This window comes from Scyliorhinus canicula, chromosome 5, assembly GCF_902713615.1.
Source record: "Scyliorhinus canicula chromosome 5, sScyCan1.1, whole genome shotgun sequence".
NCBI classification, from domain to species: Eukaryota; Metazoa; Chordata; class Chondrichthyes; order Carcharhiniformes; family Scyliorhinidae; genus Scyliorhinus; species Scyliorhinus canicula.
The window spans coordinates 94,574,689-94,602,111 of record NC_052150.1 but is presented as its reverse complement, the minus strand read 5'-3'; the positions used below and the strand labels follow the sequence as shown (position 1 = coordinate 94,602,111).

Genomic DNA, 27,423 nt, shown 5'->3' with positions numbered 1-27,423 from the left:
AAGCCAATTTGAGCTCTAGACACCCTCAATGCTGCTTCCTATTGGTGCCAAACTGTTAAATCTGCATGTTATGAACCTTTTTGACACTGTACTCGTGCATTTTATCTGTTACCAGAGATTTTTTTAATAAAATAGTATATTCTACCCTAAAAGGGCATTAGTTTTTATGGCCTGGATTTTGTATGCAAAGTGGTAAAAGCAAGCCCCATGGCTTACTTTTCCTTGCATGCAAAATGCAGGCCATAACATTCAAAGTTCTTAAACATTTAGCACCAGTGTCTTGTCAGAAAATTTCCAGAAAGATCCCCTCTTATTAATAGTTAAATCAGATATCAATGGCAATCCATGGAACATCCCAAGTACCTCACTCAGAGGCATCTTTAATTTTTATTAAACTGTTGTACATTATAGTTGGTCATGTGCAGGGGCTACCTTGCAGGTCAAAATATAGAAAGACACAATTAACCTAAAAACAAAAAATTTAATCCATATAATCCTTTACAACTGTGAAGACACATTGTTAAGAGTTCTGTCATATCAATCGGGGGCATAAATTCAATGTTCCACTATTACCATGTTAGATCAATAGGTTCCAGAAATAGCAATTCAGTTTTTAAGAATCTTTCAGAAGGACATTACAACAGTCTACCCTTATACACATTTTCAAATTATTTTGTAAAATGCATATGCTGATCTTTTCTAGGTTTACATCAGGGTTTCCTTGAATAAAAAAAAATACACCTCAGAACTCTAGGACAGCTTCAAACAGCAAATACAACCCCATGACAAAGTCAAACACCATCACAAAACTAATGAATGTTGGCATTTGCATGTTCAAAAACAACTTGTACTTGGTAACTAAAAGATTACCATTAATTTCCTGCCCTGTCCTTTCCTTACGCCAGTTATGAACTACATAAATCAGTTCAAGCCAAGGAGCTTTTAGAATGGCCTTTCCAAAGCAGTATATAGCCACAGAAATTATCATGCACAACTACCAAAATCTTAACCCCATACCCCCCACCCCCCCTCAAAAAAAAAGTAACTGTAACACGTTGATTAAAAATCAAGACAGTTGTCCAGCAAGCAGAAGAGTCTGGTCAGTAACGACCTGCAAAACAAATTATAAAAGTAATTTGATCACCATCATGAATTATCAACCTCATTAGTTACCATGTTACTATGCTTCTCTACCATACATTTTCATGTTTTTCGTTAATTTCCTTAGTCAACTACCATGCAAATACAAAATAACTCAGTTTTAGTACTTACGCGGCGAATAAGAACGAGATCTCGAGCGCGACCGGTATCCTCTGCTGTAGTATGGTGATGGTGATCGCCGTCTACTATAATAAAAATAAGATTGGAAGACTTAGCTACCATATAGCTTCATGTTGGCACCAAAGTTTCCAATCAAAAGAATTTGTATGTGGCCACATCGTGAATTTCTGTAGCACTTTTCAAGATTTTGTTTACCTAGGAGGACAGCCTTTGCTTTCATCAGGACTATTTGCAGTTTTATATGTATTTATTTAAACCAGTATTCTTGAACATAAAACATGAAGGACAAGTAGTGTGAGAACAGATTAGTGGCTAACATAAAAGGGAATCTTGTAGGTGGCTTGGTAGCAGTGGTTAGCACTATTGCTTCACAGAGCCAGGGTCCCAGGTTCCATTCCCGGCTTGGGTGCAGACTCTGCACGCCCCCTCGTGTCTGCGTGGGTTTCCTCCTGGTGCTCCGGTTTCTTCCCGCAAGTTCTGAAAGGTACTTGTTAGGTGAATTGGACATTGAATTCTCCCATAGTGTACCTGAACAGGCACCGTAGTGTGGCGACGAGGGGATTTACACAGTAATTTCACTGCGATCAGCCTGAGAGTTCTGATATTTAAAAATTGGCTCTTCAGCTTAGTCGAGTTGCTGAGCAGCTTCAGTTACAATTTTGAAAAGCCTGTCGAAAATCACGGTTTTAGAAGCGGCAACTGAATTTTCCTCAATATCTGTTCGAAAGCTGGCATGTTTTTAGAGCCAACTGGATGCTGGGGGTGGGGGGGGGGGGGGGGGTGATATGGCAACTAGAGGTGTGCAGGCAATGAGGCTGGCATGGATGGGTTGAGGGTGCATGGGGATGGAGAGGTGAAGTTAGGGGTTGGGATGATACGGTGGGCGCGTAGAAAATGATTATTTTATAATTTAAATATTCATTTTTAGGGAATTTACAACATTTGCCATTTCATAAAAGGGTACGCAGGATGTTAAATTTTGGGAACCATGGCGATAGGGGGGAAAGAATCAAGAGCTTTGAAAAAAAACATGGGACCGTGATTAATGGATTGTACTGCTAAAGAACTGGCACAGGTATGATGGTCTATTTTTTATGTGTCACTGGCAAGGCCAGTGTCTATTACCATTGCTAATTGCTCTTCATAAGGTAGTGTTTAGCCACTGCGGTACAACAGGTTCTTGTACACGCACAGTGCTGTTAAGAGTTTGGAAGGTAGCGTAGAAGGCGAGTTGATGCATTGCATCTTGTCGATAGCACACATTGCTGCCACTGTGCAACAGTAGCGGAAGCAAATTTTAAGGTGGTAGATAGGGTGCTAATCAAGCAGGCTCTACCTGTAACGGTAATCATAATCCCGATCATCGTATCGATCATATTTATCATATCCTCGATCATAGTAGGAATCTCGGCGACGGCCTCCGCCACCACCTCCACCACTGCTGCTAATGTAGAATAAAATAAATGATATTAGCAAAATCACAAATTGAACTGAAATTCATGAAAAGGTGAAATTTGTTTATCCTTACTGAGTAGGTCGTCCCATGTAAATCCCAGGAGTGGGAGTGTGGGGCCTCTTTGTAATAGAATAATCAACACGAATTCGTCTACCATCCAGTTCCATTCCATTAGCACGTTCCATTGCCTGCAGAAGGACATTTTTTAAAACCAAAATTTAGTTTACTTCTCCACTTATCAAATGATATCCACCAAATAATAACGCTAAGCTCCTCAGTACCTTATTCAATAAAAATATACTTAAAACAAGTCAACTCATTTATGGAATGAGTAACAGAACCTGCTCTGTAAGCTCATGTCAAAAAGCAGACAGTGCAAAAATGTAAATGTTAGCACATAAATATAATTAGCATTACTACATAAAAAACAACTTTGAATTGAAGTAGTGTCATCTGATAGCTTTCCAGTTACCTCCTTAGCATCCTCTAGTCTTTCGAAATAAACAAATGCAAATCCTCTTGAACGCCCAGTCCGTTGATCATAGACAACATTAACTCCTGCCAATGGTCCATAACGAGAGAAAACTTCCCGAAGATCACGCTCAGTGGTGTACAAACTAAGACCAAAAACACCTAGGCAGGTGTTTGGATCTGGATTAGCCTGCAAAAACAATTCATGAATAGCTCTGAAGAATTTAGTGGTGCTGAATCCTCCAACGATTTTATAAAAATTTTACAAACAATTTCGGCATCAAGAAATCAGGATTGACTACAAAACTGCCTGTGAAAAGAATCAGCATGGCCTTGCATCATGGATTACTGCTCTGAACATCCAACCTTCTTTGTGTTGTTGACCATCAATTGAAATTACTAGACATCACTAACTGCTTATAGAACCATAGTTAGGCCACACAGTGTATAGCGTTCAATTCTGGTCACCACACTACCAGAAGGATGTGGAGGCTTTAGAGAGTGTGCAGAAGGGATTTACCAGGACGTTACCTGGTGTGGAGGGCAATAGCTATGAGACGTTGAATAAACTTGGTTTGTTCTTACTGGAATGACGGAGGTGGAGAGGCGACCTTTTAGATGTCTACAAAATTGAGGGCAATAGACAAGAGTGGACAGGCAGAGACTTTTCCCCCCAGAAGGGGTCAATTACTAGGGGGCATAGGTTTACGTTGCGAGGGGCACGGTTTAGAGATGTACAAGTCAAGTTTTTTTTACACAAAGTGGTAGTGGTTGCCTGGAACTCGCTGCCGGAGGTGGTGGAAGCAGGGATGAAAGTGACATTTAAGGGGCATCTTGACAAATACATGAATAGGATGGGAATAGAGGGATACGGACCCCGAAAGTGTAGAAGATTTTAGTTTAGACAGGCAGTATGGTCGGCGCAGGCTTGAAGGGCCTGTTCCTGTGCTATACTTTTCTTTGTTCTTTGCTTGGAAACCCAAAGTAAACTTAAAGGGTTAATTTATTGTTAGCATATTAAATATGAATTTCATAGACTTTCAAAGGGCTCAGCCATTAGAGCTCAAGTTTTTGATAGCTGGGGCGGCATGTGGCGCAGTGGGACTGTGGCGCTGAGGACCCAGGTTAGAATCCCAGCCCTGAGTCACTGGCCGTGTGGAGTTTGCACGTTCTCCCCACTTCTGGGTTTCACCCCCACAACCCAAAGATATGGTTAGTTCGATTGGTCACGCTAAATTGCCCCATAATTGGAAATAAATAATTGGGCACTCTAAAATTTTTTTTAAAAAACGTTTTTGATAGCTTCTCATGCCAAGTTAAAAATAAAAATTATTTTTAACTTGGACATCAAGAATAATGTTCTCAGTGGAGTTGTCTAAATTTCCTAATGATGCTCATAAACTTGGAACCAAACTACAAATTAAAATTTTTGATCCAAGTTTTTTAAAATCTGGATCCAAATGGTGCATTAACGTTTGCACACCAACTGTTTATACAGACGGTCATGGTTACCTGTGAGAGTCAACATAACGTCACAATGCAACTCCAACTTTTAAACAAAAAAAAAGTTTTGAATTTCAAATAACCAAACATATATTTTCCCTGTTGCTGTTCGATCAACCAGTTATGTGACAACTATCTGACACCACATTCCACAAATTCAAATTTTTCCCACTAGAGTGAATGGCCTCCTCGTGTTGTATCATGCGATAAATTTTATTTCAATATTTGTTAGCCATGTCCATTCTCAACTGTAATAAACCACAGGCATACAAAAATCGCACCAATTCCAGTTCAATCCTAAATTTCAAAATAGCCTTTTACTACATTGCTATTTTCTATAGGAAGGTTATGACTTGGGGTGGGGGAGAAGGGAAAGAAAAAGGAGACAAATGGGCATTGCATATCTAAACGGAAAATTAGCTACAATTCATGATTCGACTAATTATAGCCTTTTGCACCAAGATAATTTAATTGGCATTTACCCACATTCATTCGTGAGCAGGTTATTTAAGTGATTGAAGGAAACAAAATTACACAATCGACTGCAATGATGCCACCCAATATCAACTGTATTAATGGATAGAGGCATGTCTTGTACTCCTCAGAGAATATCTGAGGGAATTTATAAAGCTGTTCAAAATTATGAGGAATCCGCAGAGTAGATAGGGAGAAACTGTTCCCAAGAGGACACGAATAAGGCGATTAGTAAAAGAACCAGACGTCTCACGAGGGAACATTTTTTTAGGCAATGTATAGCTAAGATCTGGAATGGACTGCCTGAGAATGTAGTAGAGCCAGACTCAAATTGTGGGTTTAATAAAGGAATTAGATCATTATCTGAAGATAAAAAAATTGCAGGGCTACAAGGAAATGGAGGTAAAGCAGGCTACCCATGTTGCTTTTGCAGGGAGCCAGCAGACTATGCTGACTGGCCTCCTCCTGTTGTGATCATTCTATGAAAATAGAATACTACAGTGCAAGGTCGACAACAGTACAGGGGCACACATGAAGTTATAACTTATTTGATAATATGTATTTGAGAGTCAGACTAGCAAGAGAACCAACATTGTATCGAACTTGTTGCTGTAAAGAGATTGAATGCACAACACATCCATTAGATATCTGGAAACAACCAACTTGTTCGAAATAAGCTTTCAATTTACGTTTTGAGAACCGAGTTTCCCCTCTTTCTTCCCATATCCTGCTCGCCTCCAGGAATCATCCTTCATCTGGGACGATGGGGCAGTCCTGGCAGCAGATTTCTCCACATCTACTATCAACGCTCCGTGTTTCGCTGACACATGTCCTGTCTGTAGGAAAAGAGGGACAGAATGAGTTTTCCCCCCTCCCATAAAAAGTGGAAGGGTCCACTAACAGGTGGCATATTGTCCATAAACTCAGATAAGGTTGAAAACTGCACAACTGCGGCTGATGGATTGAACTCCGACAGCTCATGAAGCGAGATCCAAGGCTTATGAAGATGCTGTCAACAGTAGCCATTAAGGAGGCAGTTGATAAATATCCCAAAAACTACTGCAAGAAATTTAAATGTTACCACACAATAATCTGCTATTCAAGTATAGATTTTGCTACATTAATGCTGAAGTACCAGACCTTTGTACTCTATATGAAAATTAACTAAATGTGCATTCTAGAGGTGCATAAATTTGTTGCATAGTGACCACTCACTTGTGCAATCAAACTCGCGAGTCATTCTGTATTCCAAACAAAATCACACCGCAAAATAATGTACCGTACTTTCCGGACTATAAGCCGCGACTTATTTCACACGTTTCGAACCTCGCGGCTTATACAACGACGCGGCTTATTTATGGATTTTTCCCGCTTTCTTTTCACTAAACCAATGAAATTGCGTAACGGGTCAAGGTAAAACAATGTAACTTTTTAGTTTACTGTTTAGATTAAATCGAGCGCGCTCAAACATCCCATCATTCTGATTACGGTAGTCATTTTGTCACCCTCATCATGGCAAAGACACGGAGAAATGCATATGATGCAGCTTTCAAGTTGAGGGCGATCGATCTGGCTGTTGGGAAAGGAAATAGAGCTGCTGCACTAGAGCTTGGTCTTAATGAGTCGATGATAAGACGTTGGAAACAGCAGCGTGAGGAATTGACTCAGTGCAAAAAGACAACTAAAGCTTTCAGAGGGAAGAAAAGCAGATGGCCCGAACTAGAAAATGAGCTCGAAGACTGGGTCAACATGCAGAGAGCAGACGGCCGAGGTGTTTCAACTGTACAGATCCGACTGAAAGCCAAAACAATCGCCACCGCAATGAAGTTTGAGAATTTTAGAGGTGGACCATCGTGGTGTCTCAGATTTATGAGACGTAAAGGCCTGTCCATCAGGGTACGGACGAGTTTGTGTCAGCAGCTCCCTCCCGACTACGAGGAAAAAATTTCAAACTTCCGCAAATTCACTGATGCAATGATAGCAGAGCATTCCATTGGCCCACACAATATCATAAATATGGATGAGGTTCCTCTGACATTTGACCTGCCTCTCACTCGGACTGTCAACAGGAAAGGTGAATCATCCGTCATGCTGAAAACAACTGGGCATGAAAAAACGCACTTCACCTGTGTTCTGAGTTGCACGGCATCAGGAGAAAAGCTTCCACCGATGGTGATTTTTAAACGCACGACGATACCAAAAGAAAAATTCCCTACAGGAATTGTTGTGAAAGTCAACAAGAAAGGATGGATGACGGAAAGCCTAATGCATGAATGGCATACGGAGTGCTACGGCAAGCGACCGGGAGGATTCTTTCACAGGAACAAGGCATTGCTCGTTTTGGACAGCATGAGGGCCCACATAACAGATTCTGTGAAAGAAGCCATCAAGAGGACAAACTCAATTCCAGCTGTGATTCCTGGGGGCACAACAAAGTATTTACAGCCACTCGACATCAGTTTAAATCGTGCATTTAAGGTGGCGCTTCGTGTTCAGTGGGAGGCTTGGATGACAAGTGGGGAGAAATCCTTCACTAAAACGGGCCGCATGCGAAGAGCAACTTATGGTCAAGTCTGCCAGTGGGTCCTGACAGCGTGGAGCATTGTTAAAAAATCCACTATCATCAACGGGTTTCGAAAAGCTGGATTGCTGCGTGTTGAAGAGGGCAGCATGAGCTCAGCGGGAAATTTGCCTCCGGATGAAAGTGATGAGAGCGACAATGAAAACAATCCAACATCGGATGAAGCAATTCTGAGGCTATTCAACTCTGACACTGAAGGAGATGACTTCAGTGGTTTCAGTGCACAAGAGGAGGATAGTGACTCTGATCACCTGGGTTGGTGATATCTTGATTACGATCAGTAATAAAATACTTCTTTTTACACATGATTTATTTATTTTTAATGTTTCAAACTGATGATTCTATGTTAATCTTAAGAGCTTAATCGGATTGATTTCGCTCCACAGTGACCAATGACTTTCTTGGTAGGCTATTCTTTACCGCTAATTTTTTATTTTTGTTACAAGCCGTATTTCGTTAAAGCCTGTGTAAAGCTCATTTGTTTCAATGTACCGGTAAGCACCTGTGGCTTATATACGTGTGCGGCTTATTTATGTTCAAAATAAAAAAAAATTTCAAAATCAGTGGGTGCGGCTTATAGTCAGGTGCGCTTTATAGTCCGGAAAGTACGGTACTCTTCATTGGAAACCAGCAGTGTTCAGACAGAATATTCTGATTTAAAATGCAATGGTTTTACCATTGTTATTTCCAAACATTATTGTACTCCTCAAAGCCCTACAAGTCATATGCACTTGTGAGCACCTCTCACCAATGAGATTATACTTGTATTTATTTCATTGCAATAACCTACTCTACTTCCTGCATGGCGCCTTCGGCCGGACATTGGGGAATGACTACGGCTCCTTCTGCGTGATCGGTACTCAGGTGTGTAGGATCTGCTACGGGATCGCCTTCTGTGCGAATGGGAACGAGATCTGGAGCGCGAATAACGCCGGTGCGAATGTCTTCTGGAGTGAGATCTGATAGTAATATTTTTAAAACAATTTAGTTAGTATATTTCCATAAACATAATGCAGACAAAGTTAAAACACAACCAATCACACAAGTCCATATGAACATATTTCTTAGATGCTCCAACTTCTAACCTATCAATCACATTTTCCTGGATCAGGACTCGGTTAATAGCCTTACATTACACCACACTTTTCTATGTCACTTTTCAATGCATATCTAATGTTGTCTAAGGAGGTACAGATAAAAACAGTTGCTCTGCAAGTCAATGTCTGCTGACAATCCCGGCCCCAGGTCACTGTGTGGAGTTTGCACATTCTCCCCTTGTCTGCGCGGGTCTCACCCCCACAACCCAAAGATGTGCAGGCTAGGTGGAATGGCCACGCTACATTGACCCTAACTGGACAAATTTCTAAAAAAAAAGAATTCTATGAGGACTGAAGCAACGTTACAATGTTAAGGTGGGTGGCACAGTAGTTAGCACCGTTGCTTCACACGCCACAGTCCCAAGTCCGATTCCCGGCTTGGGTCACTGTCTGCACGGTCCCCCGACGTCTGTGTGGGTAAGCAGCACGGTGGCGCAGTGCTGCCTCATGGCACCAAGATCCTAGGCTTGATCCCAGCTCTGGATTACTGCCCGTGTGGAGTTTGCACAGTCTCCCCGTGTTTGCGCGAATTTCGCCCCACAACCCAAAGATGTGCAGGGTAGGTGGAATGACCATGCTAGATTGCCCCATAATCAGATAAAATGAATTAGGCACTAAAAAGTTTAAAATTGCACCGTTCACCAAATAGCAACATTATATGCCTACTATAGTATTACAGCAGTATTACCGACCCATACATGCATTAAGACATCCAATATTTTATTTTTAAGGGGGGGGGGGTTTAAGATTGAAGAGAAAGGTCAGATCAAAATTGCCAAACTCAATTTTGAGTCCGAGGGCTGCAATGTTCCCAATTGGAACACGAGCTGCTTCTCCCCCAACTTGCACCAGGCTTCTCTGGTGCATTGCAGCAGGCCACAAATGGACATGTGGGCACGAGAGGAAGATGCCGAGTTTAAATGGCACACAACAGGAAGGTTGGGGCCACGCTTGCTGACCGAGCAAAGGTATTCCACAAAGCGGTTTAGTCTCCCAATGTAGAGGAGGCTGCGAATAGTGAATACAATAAACCAAATTACAAGTAAAACGTTGCTTAACCTGAAGGGGTTATTTGGGGCCTTGAACAATCAGTAGAGAGAAGCGCCTGTTTTTCCACAGATGATCATACCTACAAAATAATGACACTTACCTAGATTTGGACCTTGAGCGGGAACGAGATTCTGAACGTTTAGAGGCCCTGGATGGACTGCGAGATGCAGAGCGACTTTCTGATTTTACACGGCCTGCACTCCCACTTGGAGATTTTGATGGCGAACGGGACTCCTGGCATGATAGAACAAAGTTATTTATTGTACTACATATGAAATTGTTAAAAACCTTACTAGTGATCTTCTACAATTCAGATACTGTCTCAGATAGTAGCAGAGGGACAAAATGGTTAAGTATTCTTCACTAATGTCACTTTGGCCCCTGCTAAAGCACAGAAAACTTTGACCCAAAGCAAGTACTGCACATTCCTAAAAGAATACACATTCCCTACAAATATACCTAATCACCAACATTCTATGAAACTTTCTTAAATAATCATGCATTTTATGCTAAAACTTGAGCATACAGACACGTGAACATAAACCATACATTACTTAACCTAGGACACATTCAATCTTCCAGATTCTTTTAATTTTCCAGATTCTTAATTTTCCAGATTCTTTTAATTTTAGTTCACTCTTGCTTTCTATTTTCTTCATTTCTTCATTTTCAGAGTTTTCATACTCCGTGTATTCTTCCCAATTCAAACAATTCATTAATGCCTTATAAAAGCAAGCTCTTCTATCTGACCAATCTTCTGTTCATTTCCCATTCAAATTTTATTTTCTGATCTGCAATACTTGTGATTAGCCTTCTGTTATCTTGATTATTCTTCCACATTCTTGGAAAATACTCTTCCATTTCTTCAATATTAACCTTAATGAAAAAAGAACATTCAGTAGGATGAAGCATGGGGTTACAATCTGCTGGATTTGCACTACAGCCTACCATCTTTCTAACTAAACACCAGCAGGTGGAATAATTCCATTACTTTAAAAAGTCCCCTCATAAAATGTCTGAAACAATATGTACTCCTGCGGTTTTACTTATTTTGCGCATAAAGTTTTAAAAACAGAAAAAAGGCTTTATCTGGTGAAACTGCCTTGAATTTTTAAAAAATGTTCCCTCTTCACTTTCACTCCATCATTGGGTCCACTTATTCAGAGGATCCACTGATGCTAAGCATGCATCAATAATTTAACTATTTCCCATGCTCATTATCAAGGAATATATGGAATATGAGGAAAGGGGCGGTATGGTGGCCAGCACTACTGCCTCACAGAACCAGGAACCCGGGTTCGATTCTGACCACGGGTGACTGTGGAGTCCAAAGATGTGCAGGTTGGGCAGATTGGCCATGATAAATTGTCCTTAGTGTCCAAAAAGGTTAGGTGGGGGTTACAGGGACAGGGCAGGGGAGTGGGCCGAGGTAGAGTACTCTTTTAGCAAGGGTCAGTACAGATTTGAAGCTTTTCAAATCATCAGTTAAATTATGCTCAGCTTGTGAATTTGTACCCAAGACACGGGAAGTAATCATCCTTATTTTGAACTATTCCAATTAGTTGGAGACAACAACTATAATGTACATTAAATTTGGAACATCAAAAGCCATACATCTGACACATGTTCAGTCTTCATCCTCTTGACTTATTGTACTGTTGGTCACAATGTCTCCAGTGAAAACATTCACAGAAGAATATTTGCACTCGTACAATAAAGGCCTTCATAACCAATTAATTAAATGGAACAAGGTTTGTGCACCTCCTAGGCTTACATTACAGACAGCGAGGTCCACACCCTCCAGACTCTTGGTGGAAAAATTCTCACCCTTCTACCAATTACTTTAAATCTATACCTTCTGATTACCGACTTTCTCAACTATTTAGGCCACACATATACTTAATTAGATGTCTCCTCACACCAACCAGACTGACCTTTCTCCAAAGACAACAAACCCATGTTATTCATTCTTTCCACATAGCTAAAATTTTCCAGTTCTGGTAACATCTTCAGAAATCTCTTCTGTATCCTCTCTCATGCAATCACATCATTGGTCTGGAAAGTGGTCAGAACTATATTCGAGCAACGGCCTAACTAGGGTTTGCAAAATTCTCACATAATATCTCCGCTCTTGTATTCTAAAGCCCGGCTAATAAAGGGAATGTATCCCAAATGTATTCTTAACCACATTTATTTAAATTGAATTCCTCTAGTCACTTTTCTGTCCACCTGGTAGTCCATTGCTTTCCTGCAATGCAATGCTGAATCATAAGCCACTTGCCCTTGGTTCCGACGTGCTTCTTACTTTTCTGACCAATCTGCCATGCACCTTGTACAATGCCTTGCTATACAACCCATGCATTATCCTCATCCATCCCATCTTGTTAACTCCTCAAAAATTCAAACAATCTAGCCAAGCATGACCTTCCATTAACAAATCATCTTGACCATCTAATTTGTGCCTGAATTGTAATGATAGCTTGATTTATCTTGCTTGGTTCCAAAGTAGACAATCTCAATTAAATGCCATCAGCCAGTTTTGCCCGCACACAATCAATATCCATTGCAACATCCACATCATTTACTGTGCCACATAATTTAGCCAGCAAACCTAAACACAGTATATGGCTCTTTACCAATTCAACCATGTGAAAAACTGGAATCCCAGATCTCCAATGGACTATGGTGACAATTTGTGCACATACAATTATGCCTATCTCCCAACTAACCACTTCACAAGCTAATATTGTGGCTTATTCCATGAGCTGCCCAGTTTGTTTTCATCTTTCATTTTAAACTGGATTGGGAATCTCAATTTCTACAATGAGATTTGAGCTCACTTTCTGTAGGTCATTCTTTCAGTGATAGAATTACACTACTTCAATGTAGTAGGAGATAACAAATAAATGCCAGATCTGTCTGCACGCAGTTATTTGAATAGCTCCCACCAATAGAGGTTATAGCTTAGAATATGTACATACAAATTCTTAAAACTTTTAACTGAACTTTAACTTTTAATTTCATACCTCAAAATATATATTTAGAAAAACAGAAGCACTGGCAGGTAGGCCTTTAAACTAATTTTTAAAATAAATAATCCATTGGTAAATCATAAGCTAAACAGTTTGCAATAGCAAGTTAGACAGATAAGACCGTAATATATTAGATGTTAGGTGGAGTAAATGATGCAGTAGTGAACTGTACCAATTAGAAAGTTTATAAACATAGTACTATGATTATTTATACATGAACAAAATCTGGCAAAATTACACATGAGAGTAGATTTAATGGCCATAAGGAAAAGCATTCTATTTCCCAACAATGAATACCCTCAATCTTTGAGCAGCAAAATTCACTAAATTATACTCACTCAAATACAGTTAAACATCTATTTCAACAGTTGAAACCACTCAAAAGATTTGCCGGTTAACATTTGATCGAACACAAAATAATCAAAACCAAAACATGCTTGTCACACCATTTGTTGATTCAATTGTAGAGTACCCATTTACTGAGACATTGCGTGAATACTAGCATTTTCTCCCTATGATCTATTTTTAGAATCAATCTGTAATTATAAATTTCACAGGATGAAAGTCATCCTCTTGGAAGATAAAAATATTAAGTTCAATATTAAAATGCTTTTGCACTGTACAAGGAGAGAGGTCTTGATACTGCTGCACATTTCTATTAGTGAGCTATCTTCAGAACAAATTATTGCAGCAACTCCAAATGCCACATGGGACTGCCCCCAAATCATCATGCAGCCTCTAGGCCTATTTAAGATTTAAAACGACTGTGCTTCGAGAGAGCAGAAAAAGTTAAATAAATGCCTCTCAGTTAACAGGATTCTCCGAGCCCTAATATATCAGTCGATGCTTCTATTTTCCACTGTTGTGTCAACATTTTATTTACGGGCTCGTTTCTCCCATTTATAACCACTCCCTCACCAATGCAAAACCTCAGAAGGCAGGTATTCCCATGTGGAAGGACACTTCCACCAGCCCTGAAGTAGCTCTTTCAAGTAGATATTTTTGGACATGCAAGTTCAGTATGTGAACTCTGCCAGACTGCACAGGAGGGATAATTCCAGGCAAACAAATAATGATGTTTTACCTTTTTCTAATCTAGGGGAGACAAAGACAAATTGCAGCATCTCTCTGCTAGTTTTGCCATCCTGAAAAGGTAAACATAACAGTACTTCTACCCGCCTACCCCAAAACTGTCAAATGTTAATATATTAACCACATGCATTCACTAGTGTAGGTCTCTCCTCTATAAAAGATGTCACACTTCCAAATTTTTTTTGGTTAACAAAATTAGAGTACCCAATCCATTTTTTCAAATTAAGGGGCAATCGAGCATGGCCAATCCACATACCCTGCACATCTTTGGGTTGTGGGGGTGAAACGGGGAGAACGTGCATACTCCACATGGACAGCGACCCGGGGTTGAACCTGGGACATCGGTGCCGTGAGGCAGCAGTGCTAATCACTGCGCCATCGTGCTGCCCCCTCACACTTGCAAATTTATGAGTCGAGTGGAAATATTAGCAAAAATCATACAATCCAAAACCATTGCACCAAAGATCATAATTCTGGTTATTGAACACGTGATAAATTAAGGGGGACCGTGTGACTTGTGCTGGAGTCTGCCTGACAGCAAGCCAGGGTGGTTCAGTTATTAAGAGGCCAGAGAAATCATCTGTTTTGAGAGGGAGCTGCAAAGTATTTCTGCTCGGAGACAATGATAGCCATTTCTTGGTCTACAAAAAGAGTAGCCAATGTGCTGTAAAATATCCCCTCACTTCCAAGATGAAGGTAATTTGGATGGAAGATAACTCATTAGTATTTCTTAGGTACAAATACATGTTTCCTGTTGCCTTGGGGAAAAGGAGTAGTAATCCTGGCAGGAGTAATCTATAGGTCGCCAAACAGTAGTTCTGCAGTGAGGCTCAGTATAAACCAGGAAATATTGTAGGCTTGCAAGAAAGATACGGCAGTAATCATGGGTGTTTTTATATGCATAGACTGGATTATTCAAATTGGCACAGGTAGCATCAAGGGAGAGTTCATTGAATGTATTAGAGATTGTTTCTTGGAACATTATGTTGTGGAACGAATCAGGGAGCAGGCTACTATGGATTTGGTATAATGTAATGAGTCATTAATTGATGATCTTACAGATAAGGATCCTCTAGGGCAGTGCTTCTCAAAGTGTGGTACGCGTACCGGTGCCGGTACGCGAGCCATCGCCTGCCGGTACTTGGGAGTGTTTCCAGAAAAGAAAGAGACAGTAATCCTGGATTGGCTTGTTTCGCTCACCGGTCCCTGGCACATTGAAAAAAAAACTGCCGGTCCGCCACATCAGATAGTTTGAGATGCACTGCTCTAGGGAAGAGTGGCCATAGCATGATTGGAGGCAAGAAAGTAGAGTCCCACATAACCATTCCGGAATTGAAGGTAAACATAGGAATGAGGAGATTTGGCCTGAGTAAAGTGAGCAGGAAGGTTAAAAGGTAGGACAGCTGAGGAGCAGTGGCAGTTGGTTAAGGAGACACTCAATCCCGCACAACTTTTCTTAAAATATATTCCAAAAAGGAAGACAGACAGCAAGAAGGTTAAGGACAATTAAAGACAAAAACTAGGGCATACCACATTGCAAAGGCCAGTGGCAAGCTGGAAGATTGGGAAACTTGCAAACATAAACAATTGGTTACTAAAAAGTAATAAGAGCCACGGTAAATTATGATAAAAAGCTAGCGCAAAACAGATAACAAAAGCTTCTATATGTACATAAAAGTATGAGAAGCTGCTAAATTAAATGTCGTCCCTTGGAAGATGAAACTGGAGTTAATAGTGGGAAACACTAATGGCAGAGATGCTAAATCAATATTTTGCCTCAGTGTTCATGGAAGACGCTCGTACCATCCCTATAGGTACAGGCCATTCAGAGGTAATAGAAAGGGTGGAACTTAGAACAATTAGCAACAATAGGGCAACAGTACTCGAACTATTGGGATTGAAGGCAGACAAGTCCAGGGCTTGATGGCCTATATCCTAGGGTGTTGAAGGAAGTGGCAACGGAGATGGTGGATTCATATTAATTGTCATGGTTAATATTGCAAAACTTCCTGGACACAGGAAAGGTTCCAATGGATTAGAAAAAACCTCCGCCCTTATTCAAAAATGGAGGGAGGCAGAACGTAGCAAATTGCAGACCAGTTCTACATGTTGTTGGGAAATTGTTGGAATCCATTATTAAAGTACAGTAGTAACACGAGGACATTTGGAAAGTCAAAACGCAATCCAACAGTCAGCATGGGTTTAACAGGTAAATCATATTTGGCTAATGTACTAGAGTTCTTCTAAGATGTAACAAGTGGATAATGGGACCCTGTAGATGTAGTCTCTCTGGACTTCAGGAAGACGTTTGATAACGTGCACACAGATGAATACACAATGTTAGATCACATGGGGTGAGGGGGTAATTGACTAGCTTGGATACAAGACTGGCTGACGGACAGAAGACAGTTGGGATAAATAAGAATTGTTTCCTGGATGGCAAGATGTAATTAGTACCACAGGTTCAGTTCTTTTTTAATTTGTTCATGGGACATGGATGTCGCAGGCTATGCCAGCATTTATGCTCCACCCTGAATTGCCCTTGAGGGGGCAGTTAAGAACCAACCACATTGCTGGGGGTCTGGAGTCATATGTAGGCCAAACCAGGTACGGATGGAAGATCTCCTCCCCTAAAAAAACTAGATGGGTTTTTATCCATCCAATAGTTTCACTATTAGAATTTTTCAATTCCAGATTTTTATTGAATTCAAATTTCACCATCTGCAGTGGCGGGATTTGAACCCGGGTCCTCAAAGCATTACTCTGGGTCTCTTTACTAGTTTAGTTGCAATGCCACCACGCCATCATCTCCCCATGGGCCCCAATTATTTACAATCTATATTAATGACTTGGATACAGGGATAGAAGGTTCTATAGCCAAATTTGCAGATGACACTAAAATAGGTGGGCCAATAAGTTGAAACAAGTAACAGTGCGGTATTGTGACACAGATAGGGCGGGGAAATGAACCTAGGTGAGGTGCTAACGGGTCAGTGCAGACTCCACGGGCCAAATGGCCTCCTTCTGCACTGTAGGGATTGTGTAGTTCTGTGGAAGAAAGAACCTTATAAATAGATATCGTTGATTAGCTGTAGGCCAAAATGTGGCAAATGGGAGTTTAGCGTGGATAAGTGTGAGGTCATCCATTTTGGTCAGAAATATGGAATGGCAACCTATTATCCAAATGAGAGATTATAGGGTGCTCCAGTGCAGAGGGATCGGGATATCCTCGTGCATGAGACGCAGAAAACGAGCATGCAAGTACAGCAGGTTATAAAGAAAGCAAATAGAGGGCGGCATGTGGTGCAGTAGTTAGCACTGGGACTGCAGCGCCGAGGACTTGGGTTAGAATACCAGCCCTGGGTCACTGTCCATGTGGAGTTTGCACATTCTCTCCATGTCTGCGTGGGTTTCACCTCCACAACCCAAAGATGTGCTGGTTAGGTGGATTGACCATGCTAAACTGCCCTTAATTGGAAAAGAAAAATAATTGGCTACTCTAAATTTCTTTTAAAAAAGCAAATGGTATGTTAGCATTTATAACTAAGAATAGAGTATGAAGGTAGGGAAGTGTTGTTTCAACTGTAAAAGGCATTGGCGAGATCGCACCTCGAGTATTGCAGTTTTGGTCCTATTTGAGGAAAGGTGTATGGCATTGGAGGCAGTTCAGAGGAGGCACACTAGATTCCAGAGACATGGGTTTGTCTTACAAAGAGAGATGGAACAGTTTAGGTCTTTATAGAGTTTAGAATGAGCGGAGATCAAATCGAGGTATAGAAGATGATGAATGGTATGAATTAGGGAGATGTGAAACGTATGCTTCCTCGTTGGGGGGGGGGGGGGGCACATTCTAGAACGAGAGGTCAGTCTCCGGATAAGGGGTAGCAAATTTAAAACAGATGAGGGGTTAAATTGCCTATTCCTGCTCCTAGTTCTTACGTTCCAAGAAAGAACTAAACTGTCTAATTCCACCTTCCAGGTCTCGTTTTGCAGCCCTTTAGGGAACAGCACCTTAAGCACAAATCTGGTGTTCTTGATTAATAAGGGGATTTCTTGATTAATATGGGGAGAAGGCAGGGGAATGGGAATGAGGAACATATCAGCCATGATTGATTGGCAGAACAGACTCAATGGACCAAATGGCCTAATTCTTCTCCTATCTTCTGATAAGAGATAGAAGCAGCCATTCGGGATCAGGTTACAAGCTTTCCTACTAACCCAGAAATATCAGAGACAGCAGTGTGGTCCATAGCCACAGAGAGCAAAAGACATAACCAGCTAAGTTTCCACGGTAAAGAGAGAAAATGCCAACTCCATCATTCATCACTCCAATACGCGGGGAAGCTTGCACTCCGATTGAAGGCCACAAACGTGAAGAGTTGAGGCGGCTGGAATATTTGCCAGCTAGGAGCTAGAAATCTACAATGTAACCCTCCCAATGATAGTTCTGAGATTAAAAGCTGCTCAGCTTTGAAATTAAAAAAACACCCCATTGGAGGCTGGGAGTAACTATGAACTGGTTTCTATAAGAACTAACACCGTGATGAGTGCAATGTGTGATAAGTAACAAGCTGTTTATTTCTACAGCTTCAAAAGTACAAATTAGCTACAAAAGAAAATAGTATTTTTGTCATATGATACAGTAAAGTTTTTTCAAAATGAAATAGCAACATGCCATTCTTTCAACTGTCCATTTCTTTGAAGTTATCGCCTCTCCAGAGATCATATCACCTCATGTTTAAAACTACAAAAGTTACTTTCTATCATCTGTTTTATCCTGTACAAATGCTTATGGATACGTCATTGAAGAGAATAAGGAATTAAAAGCTTTGATCAATTAAGATTATGTAAATTAGGCTATATCCTGCAATGAGTTAAAACACCAGGAGGAACATCCAGCCCCCTGCCAACCCCAGGAATGGGTTTTTGATGTAGTGTCAACTTTGAACCCAATTTTCAGAAGCAGCCTGATAGGGTCTCAAGACCAATTGTTTCTAGCTGAAAAATCTAAATGAAATGAAATAATAAGTGCATTTCAAAATTTTAAAATCTGTTTTGTCTTGCTAAAATTCAACACAAGATTGAATGGGGCCAAACTGGCTTCAATAAGCCAGTAAATATTTACTGTTATAAAACTAAATGGAAGCACGAAAATATAGTTCTAGTGAAGTACACGTTAATTTTATCTCAGATTTGCGATCAGAATTAACTTCTCAGGATTCAACAAGTGCATCGTGTATTACAGTGCTGACTGTATTGATGAGAATGGTCCCAGGTTAAGTCCTCGGTTTGTGACAAGGTAACTTACCTCACCTAAAACACCAGATGGAGCACAAGAGTTCAGCTGGGATTCCGGTGACTGACTCATGCATGTGTAGGCACATCATTGGTTTTGGAGCCCGTTCAAACAAATCAAAATTCAATCATGTGCATTCAACTCATTTTCAAGGGCTGCAGATCTGAACCATGGCTTCCTGGAGTACCACTAGACTTCCAATAAAACATTTCCCTTGGTTAATTTCAAAAATAAAATCTAGTTTTCATACTATATCTCAGTTCGAGGTCTCAAATATAGTGACATGTCTGATGTGGCAGACCATGAAATCAAGTCTGAGGTGAATACAGATCAGAGTGCAGCAAGCACTAGAATAGATTATATGTTAAACAAATCACAAGATGGTTGCCTGTACCAATAGAATTCAATCCCAGATTGAGCCACTAGCTTCTGGGTATTCAGCAAACAGTTTCTAAATGGACAAGATAGGAATTACACTGGATAAATTGCTGCAAAAACTCTAGATAAAATGTAAACTTAAAAATTTACGGTGCACTTCGCTTACTCTCCTCTAGAATGAAGTTCAAATAGAAAATTCACCCGGAGTACACCAGAGGACTCGGACTGGCTTATAATATTTTCTAAATAATTAAAAGGCTGGCCATGCAGAAGGTTTAGAATTACCATTTTGTGCACAATTACTGGTTGTCTAAAGACCTTGTGAACTGAAAACTGAAAGTTCTTTACGAACTGCTGAACTAATCATATTAAATGACACAGAACTATCTACAGGCCATACAGATTTAAGAATCATAACCACAGGACAATCAAACGTCACCATTTTAGGACTGGTCTATTATGAGCATCTGTACTAAGTCTATGCTAATATAGTACGCCTCTCCATCCCAGTTCTCAGAATATTTGGCACATCTTGATTTCACATTTACAGAATTAAAAATGATCAAGAGCATATTTTTGATTGTGCCTCAACAAAGGAATACTCGACAATAATATTAATACTAACCAAGCCCCATTTGAATGCTGCTTAAATGAGAATGAGTACACAAACAAACCAAGAGAATAAGATTTTAAAAATGTATCGAAACAAAAATACACCAAAATCTTAAAGCAATTTGGGAAATAATGACACTGGCTGGGAGTGGGGTGGGAAAGAGATACGGAGCAGTTTGGGGGGGGGGGGGGGGGGGAAGAGAGGAAGAGGAGAAGTTGGGGGGGGATAGGGAGAAGTTGGTGGGGAGGGGGAGGGGGAAGTTGGTGGGGAGGGGGGGGGAAGTTGGTGGGGAGGGGGGGGGAGTTGGTGGGGAGGGGGGGAAGTTGGTGGGGAGGGGGGAAGTTGGTGGGGAGGGGGGGAAGTGGTGGGGAGGGGGGAAGTTGGTGGGGAGGGGGGGAAGTTGGTGGGGGGGGGGGAAGTTGGTGGGGAGGAGGGGAAGTTGGTGGGGAGGAGGGGGAAGTTGGTGGGGAGGAGGGGGAAGTTGGTGGGGAGGAGGGGGAAGTTGGTGGGGAGGGAGGGGGGAAGTTGGTGGGGAGGGGGGGAAGTTGGTGGGGAGGGGGGGGGAAGTTGGTGGGGGGGGGGGGAGTTGGTGGGGAGGGGGGGAGTTGGTGGGGAGGGGGGGGAGTTGGTGGGGAGGGGGGGGAGTTGGTGGGGGGGGGGGAGTTGGTGGGGAGGGGGGGGAGTTGGTGGGGAGGGGGGGAGTTGGTGGGGAGGGGGGGGGAGTTGGTGGGGAGGGGGGGGGAAGTTGGTGGGGAGGGGGGGGAAGTGGTGGGAGGGGGGGGAAGTTGGTGGGGAGGGGGGGGGAAGTTGGTGGGGAGGGGGGGGAAGTTGGTGGGGAGGGGGGGGAAGTTGGTGGGGAGGGGGGGGAAGTTGGTGGGGAGGGGGGGAAGTTGGGGGGGGGGGGGGAGGGGTGGGGGGGGGGGGGGAGGTGGGGGGGAGGGGGGGGAAGTTGGTGGGGAGGGGGGGGAGTGTGGGGGGAGGGGGGGGAAGTTGGTGGGGAGGGGGGGGGAAAGTTGGGGGGGAGGGGGGGGGGTGGGGAGGGGGGGGGGGAAGTTGGTGGGGAGGGGGGGGAAGTTGGTGGGGAGGGGGGGGAAGTTGGTGGGGAGGGGGGGGGGAAGTTGGTGGGGAGGGGGGGGGGAGGTGGGGGGGAGGGGGGGGGAATGGTGGGGAGGGGGGGAAGTTGGTGGGGAGGGGGGGAGTGGTGGGGAGGGGGGGGGGGAAGTTGGTGGGGAGGGGGGGAAGTTGGTGGGGAGGGGAGGGGGGGAAGTTGGTGGGGAGGGGAGGGGGGAAGTTGGTGGGGAGGGGGGGGGGAAGTTGGTGGGGAGGGGGGGGGGGGAAGTTTGGTGGGGAGGGGGTGGGGAAGTTGGTGTGGAGGGGGGGGGAAGTTGGTGTGGAGGGGGGGGGTTGGTGTGGAGGGGGGGGAAGTTGGTGTGGAGGGGGGGGAAGTTGGTGTGGAGGGGGGGGAAGTTGGTGTGGAGGGGGGGAAGTTGGTGTGGAGGGGGGGGAAGTTGGTGTGGAGGGGGGGAAGTTGGTGTGGAGGGGGGGAAGTTGGTGTGGAGGGGGGGAAGTTGGTGTGGAGGGGGGGGAAGTTGGTGTGGAGGGGGGGAAGTGGTGGGGAGAAGTTGGTGGGGAGGGGGGAGAAGTTGGGGGAGTGAGAAGGGACGGGGAAGTGTGGGTGGGGGAGAAGAGACGGGGAAGTGGGGAGAGAAGAGACGGGGAAGTGGGGAGAGAAGAGACGGGGAAGTGGGGGGGGGGGGGAAGAGAAGAGACGGGGAAGTGGGGGGGGGGGGGAGAGAAGAGACGGGGAAGTGGGGGGGGGAAGAGAGAAGAGACGGGGAAGTGGGGGGGGGAGGAGAGAAGAGACGGGGAAGTGGGGGCGGAGAGAGAAGAGCGGGGGAAGTGGGGGGGACGAGAGAGAGAGAGAAGAGCGGGTGGAAGAGAGAGAAGAGCGGGGGAAGTTGGGGGGGGGGGGAGAAGAGACGGGGAAGTTGGGGGGGGGGGGGAAGAGACGGGGAAGTTGGGGGGGGGGGAAGAGACGGGGAAGTTGTGGGGGAGAGACGGAGAAGTTGGGGGGGAGAGACGGGGAAGTTGGGGGGGGAGAGACGGGGAAGTTGGGGGGGAGAGACGGGGAAGTTGGGGGGGGAGACGGGGAAGTTGGGGGGGGAGACGGGGAAGTTGGGGGGGGAGACGGGGAAGTTGGGGGGGGAGACGGGGAAGTTGGGGGGGGGAGACGGGGAAGTTGGGGGGGGAGAGACGGGGAAGTTGGGGGGGGAGACGGGGAAGTTGGGGGGGGGAGACGGGGAAGTTGGGGGGGGAGACGGGGAAGTTGGGGGGGAGACGGGGAAGTTGGGGGGGGAGACGGGAGGAAGTTGGGGGGGGCGACGGGAAGGGGGAGAGGGGAAGTGTGGGGGGAGACGGGGGAAGTTGGGGGGGGGAGACGGGAGTTGGGGGGGAGACGGGGAAGTTGGGGGGGGAGACGGGGAAGTTGGGGGGGAGACGGGGAAGTTGGGGGGGGAGACGGGGAAGTGGGGGGGGGAAGAGAGAAGAGACGGGGAAGTGGGGGGGGAGGAGAGAAGAGACGGGGAAGTGGGGGCGGAGAGAAGAGCGGGGGAAGTGGGGGGGACGAGAGAGAGGAGAAGAGCGGGTGGAAGAGAGAGAAGAGCGTGGGAAGTGGGGGGGGGGGAGAAGAGAGGGGGAAGTTGGGGGGGGGAGAGAAGAGACGGGGAAGTGGGGGGGGGAAGAGACGGGGAAGTTGGGGGGGGAAGAGACGGGGAAGTTGGTGCGGGGAAGTTGGGGGGGGGGAAGTTGGGGTGGGAGACGGGGGAAGTTGGGGGGGGAGACGGGAAGTTGGGGGGGGAGACGGGGGAAGTTGGGGGGGGGAGACGGGGAAGTTGGGGGGGGAGACGGGGGGAAGTTGGGGGGGGAGACGGGGAAGTTGGGGGGGGAGACGGGGAAGTTGGGGGGGAGACGGGGAAGTTGGGGGGGGGACGGGGAAGTGGGGGGGGAGACGGGGAAAGTGGGGGGGGGAGACGGGGAAGTTGGGGGGGGAGGAGACGGGGAAGTTGGGGGGGAGACGGGGAAGTTGGGGGGGGAGACGGGGAAGTTGGGGGGGGAGACGGGGAAGTTGGGGGGGGGAGACGGGGAAGTTGGGGGGGGAGACGGGGAAGGTGGGGGGGGGAGACGGGGAAGTTGGGGGGGGAGCGGGGAAGTTGGGGGGGGGGAGGCGGGGAAGGTGGGGGGGGAGACGGGGGAAGTTGGGGGGGAGACGGGGAAGTTTGGGGGGGGAGACGGGGGAAGTTGGGGGTGGAGACGGGGAAAGTTGGGGGGGAGACGGGGAAGTTGGGGGGGAGACGGGGAAGTTGGGGGGGGAGCGGAGGAAGTGGGGTGGGGAGACGGGAAGTTGGGGGGGGAGACGGGGAAGTTGGGGGGGGGAGACGGGGAAGTTGGGGGGGAGACGGGGAAGTTGGGGGGGGGGGAGACGGGGAAGTTGGGGGGGGAGACGGGGAAGTTGGGGGGGGGGACGGGGAAGTTGGGGGGGAGGAGACGGGGGAAGTGGGGGGGGAGAGGGGGAAGTTGGGGGGGAGACGGGAAGTTGGGGGGGAGAGGGAAGTTGGGGGGGGAGACGGGGAAGTTGGGGGGGGGGGCGGGGAAGTTGGGGGGGAGACGGGGAAGTTGGGGGGGAGACGGGGAAGTTGGGGGGGAGACGGGGAAGTTGGGGGGGGAGACGGGCAGTTGGGGGGGGGAGACGGGGAAGTTGGGGGGGGAGACGGGGGAAGTTGGGGGGGAGGAGACGGGGAAGTTGGGGGGGAGACGGGGAAGTTGGGGGGGGAGACGGGGAAGTTGGGGGGGAGACGGGGAAGTTGGGGGGGGAGACGGGGAAGTGGGGGGGGAGACGGGGAAGTGGGGGGGGGGGAGAACGGGAAGTTGGGGGGGGAGACGGGGAAGTTGGGGGGGGGAGACGGGGAAGTTGGGGGGGAGACGGGGAAGTTGGGGGGGAGACGGGGAAGTTGGGGGGGGGAGACGGGGAAGTTGGGGGGGAGACGGGGAAGTTGGGGGGGAGACGGGGAAGTTGGGGGGGAGACGGGGAAGTTGGGGGGGAGACGGGGAAGTTGGGGGGGAGACGGGGAAGTTGGGGGGGGAGACGGGGAAGTTGGGGGGGGAGACGGGGAAGTTGGGGGGGGAGACGGGGAAGTTGGGGGGGAGACGGGGAAGTTGGGGGGGGAGACGGGGAAGTTGGGGGGGGGGAGAGACGGGGGAAGTTGGGGGGGGGGAGAGACGGGGAAGTTGGGGGGGGGAGAGACGGGGAAGTTGGGGGGGGGGGAGAGACGGGGAAGTTGGGGGGGGGAGAGACGGGGAAGTTAGGGGGGGGAGAGACGGGGAAGTTGGGGGGGGAGAGACGGGGAAGTTGGGGGGGAGAGAGACGGGGAAGTTGGGGGGGAGAGACGGGGAAGTTGGGGGGGGAGAGACGGGGAAGTTGGGGGGGGGGGGGACGGGGAAGTTGGGGGGGGGGAGAGACGGGGAAGTTGGGGGGGGAGGAGAGACGGGGAAGTTGGGGGGGGGAGAGACGGGAAGTTGGGGGGGGAGAGACGGGGAAGTTGGGGGGGGAGGAGAGACGGGGAAGTTGGGGGGGGGGAGACGGGGAAGTTGGGGGGGAGAGACGGGGAAGTTGGGGGGAGAGACGGGGGGGGGGGGGGGGGGTTAAGGGGGAAGGACCGGGGGGTTAAGGGGGAAGGACCGGGGGGTTAAGGGGAAGGACCGGGGGGTTAAGGGGGAAGGACCGGGGGGTTAAGGGGGAAGGACCGGGGGGTTAAGGGGGAAGGACCGGGGGGTTAAGGGGGAAGGACCGGGGGGTTAAGGGGGAAGGACGGGGGGTTAAGGGGGAAGGACCGGGGGGTTAAGGGGGAAGGACCGGGGGGTTAAGGGGGAAGGACGGGGGTAAGGGAGGCGAGAAGGGGGGTAAGGGAGGCGAGAAGGGGAGGGGGGTAAGGGAGGCGAGAAGGGGAGGGGGGTAAGGGAGGCGAGAAGGGGAGGGGGTAAGGGAGGCGAGAAGGGGAGGGGGGGTAAGGGAGGCGAGAAGGGGAGGGGGTAAGGGAGGCGAGAAGGGGAGGGGGGTAAGGGAGGCGAGAAGGGGAGGGGGGTAAGGGAGGCGAGAAGGGGAGGGGGTAAGGGAGGCGAGAAGGGGAGGGGGGTAAGGGAGGCGAGAAGGGGAGGGGGGTAAGGGAGGCGAGAAGGGGAGGGGGGTAAGGGAGGCGAGAAGGGGAGGGGGGTAAGGGAGGCGAGAAGGGGAGGGGGTAAGGGGGAGGGGGTAAGGGAGGCGAGAAGGGGAGGGGGGGTAAGGGAGGCGAGAAGGGGAGGGGGGTAAGGGAGGCGAGAAGGGGAGGGGGGTAAGGGAGGCGAGAAGGGGAGTGGGGTAAGGGAGGCGAGAAGGGGAGGGGGGTAAGGGAGGCGAGAAGGGGAGGGGGGTAAGGGAGACGAGAAGGGGAGGGGGGTAAGGGAGGCGAGAAGGGAGGGGGTAAGGGAGGCGAGAGGGGGAGGGGGGTAGGGAGGCTGAGAAGGGGGGGGGGGGTAAGGGAGGCGAGAAGGGGAGGGGGTAAGGGAGGCGAGAAGGGGAGGGGGGTAAGGGAGGCGAGAAGGGGAGGGGGGTAAGGGAGGCGAGAAGGGGGATGAGGGAGGCGAGATGGGGAGGGGGTAAGGGAGGCGAGAAGGGGAGGGGGTAAGGGAGGCGAGAAGGGGAGGGGGTAAGGGAGGCGAGAAGGGGAGGGGGTAAGGGAGGCGAGAGGGGGGGGGGGGTAAGGGAGGCGAGAAGGGGAGGGGGTAAGGTAGGCGAGCAAGGGGAGGGGGGTTAAGGGAGGCGAGAAGGGGAGGGGGTAAGGGAGGCGAGAAGGGGAGGGGGGTAAGGGAGGCGAGGAAGGGGAGGGGGTAAGGGAAGGCGAGAAGGGGAGGGGGGTAAGGGAGGCGAGAAGGGGAGGGGGGTAAGGGAGGCGAGAAGGGGAGGGGGTAAGGGAGGCGAGAAGGGGAGGGGGTAAGGGAGGCGAGAAGGGGAGGGGGTAAGGGAGGCGAGAAGGGGAGGGGGGTAAGGGAGGCGAGAAGGGGAGGGGGGTAAGGGAGGCGAGATGGGGAGGGGGGTGAGGGAGGCGAGATGGGGAGGGGGGTGAGGGAGGCGAGAAGGGGAGGGGGGGTGAGGGAGGCGAGAAGGGGAGGGGGGTAAGGGAGGCGAGAAGGGGAGGGGGGTGAGGGAGGCGAGAAGGGGAGGGGGGTGAGGGAGGCGAGAAGGGGAGGGGGGTGAGGGAGGCGAGAAGGGGCGGGGGCGAGGGGTGTGCGCGCGGCCGTCAAATACGCGCACGCGGCCCGGCGGTTGATTTTCCACTTATTCAACCGTTTTTAATAAATGCTGAAAAACGGAATCGAATCAGAAAGCCAGCGCGTGATAACGTAAATCTCGGGAGAAAAACGAAACCGGGACCCCAAACCCAAGAGGGACAGGCGGAAATGAACTGATCGAGAAAGACAAAAGACGCGAGTCCACGCACTGGGCAGTTGGCTGATCTCGGTCGACGCCACAAATATAAAGCCGAGTTTCTCATCGGTTACATCACACGATTAAAAAATAAAAGTAAAGTAGGAACCCTTATCCAGCTCTGTGTTAAGTGCTCGACTTTTGTCTAACTTGCTTCCCCGCCCTTAATCGGAATGGGGCCTGTGTCTAATGCGAAGCCTGCGACTTCAATGGACGACAATCAACCGCCGCATTCAGAAGGCGCCACGTTCGGCCCGGAGCTCGCCGCCGTAGCTCACTCTCCATTTTGTTTTATAATTACATTTGTATAAATAACCCCCCTCCCAAAACACCTATTAATCCACTCGTATTTTTTTTACCGAACGCTTCGCTCCACTCACCCTCCCCTCGTAGGCGGTCTCGTCGATGTCGCTCATCTTTGTGGCTGTGAATTATGGAAGTTATGTATCTATGTGTGTGTGGCTGTCGTGATGTGAGGAGTACTTTTTCCCCCTCTAAGCTGTTTACGCTCGCCCTGTCCCAGACCCCCAGCCGCTCCCTCGCGCGCTCTCCTCACAATATGGCGGTGGCGGCGGTTATGCT

General features: G+C 47.5%; 1 protein-coding gene across 6 annotated transcripts; it reads right to left on the bottom strand.

Moving 5' to 3' along the window:
• Nucleotides 1-348: 348 nt before the first annotated feature.
• tra2a (transformer 2 alpha homolog) lies at nt 349-27,423 on the bottom strand. 6 transcript variants are annotated; one of them, XM_038797403.1, is made up of 10 exons: nt 27,222-27,421; nt 10,463-10,789; nt 10,014-10,147; nt 8,557-8,725; nt 5,875-6,021; nt 3,210-3,398; nt 2,810-2,925; nt 2,618-2,725; nt 1,273-1,346; nt 349-1,111 (listed from the first exon to the last, which is right to left on the bottom strand). In XM_038797403.1, exons 2-10 carry the CDS (start codon nt 10,481-10,483, stop codon nt 1,101-1,103), a joined length of 969 nt encoding a protein of 322 aa, XP_038653331.1. In that variant the 5' UTR covers nt 10,484-10,789; nt 27,222-27,421; the 3' UTR covers nt 349-1,100. The 6 variants fall into 6 exon arrangements, with proteins under 6 accessions (XP_038653331.1, XP_038653329.1, XP_038653327.1 ...); XM_038797401.1 differs by lacking the exon at nt 10,463-10,789 and having other exon boundaries at nt 2,618-2,722; nt 27,201-27,423; XM_038797399.1 differs by lacking the exon at nt 10,463-10,789 and having other exon boundaries at nt 27,201-27,421.

Coding starts and splice junctions, on each gene's coding strand:
- tra2a (XM_038797400.1), bottom strand. CDS start 27,257: ATGAGCGACATCGACGAGACCGCCTACGAGGGGAGGGTGAGTGGAGCG. Junction 3,399..5,874: donor GGAAACTCGGTTCTCAAAAC/GTAAATTGAAAG, acceptor TTGTTTTTGCAG/GCTAATCCAGATCCAAACAC. Junction 2,726..2,809: donor TACATGGGACGACCTACTCA/GTAAGGATAAAC, acceptor ATTCTACATTAG/CAGCAGTGGTGGAGGTGGTG.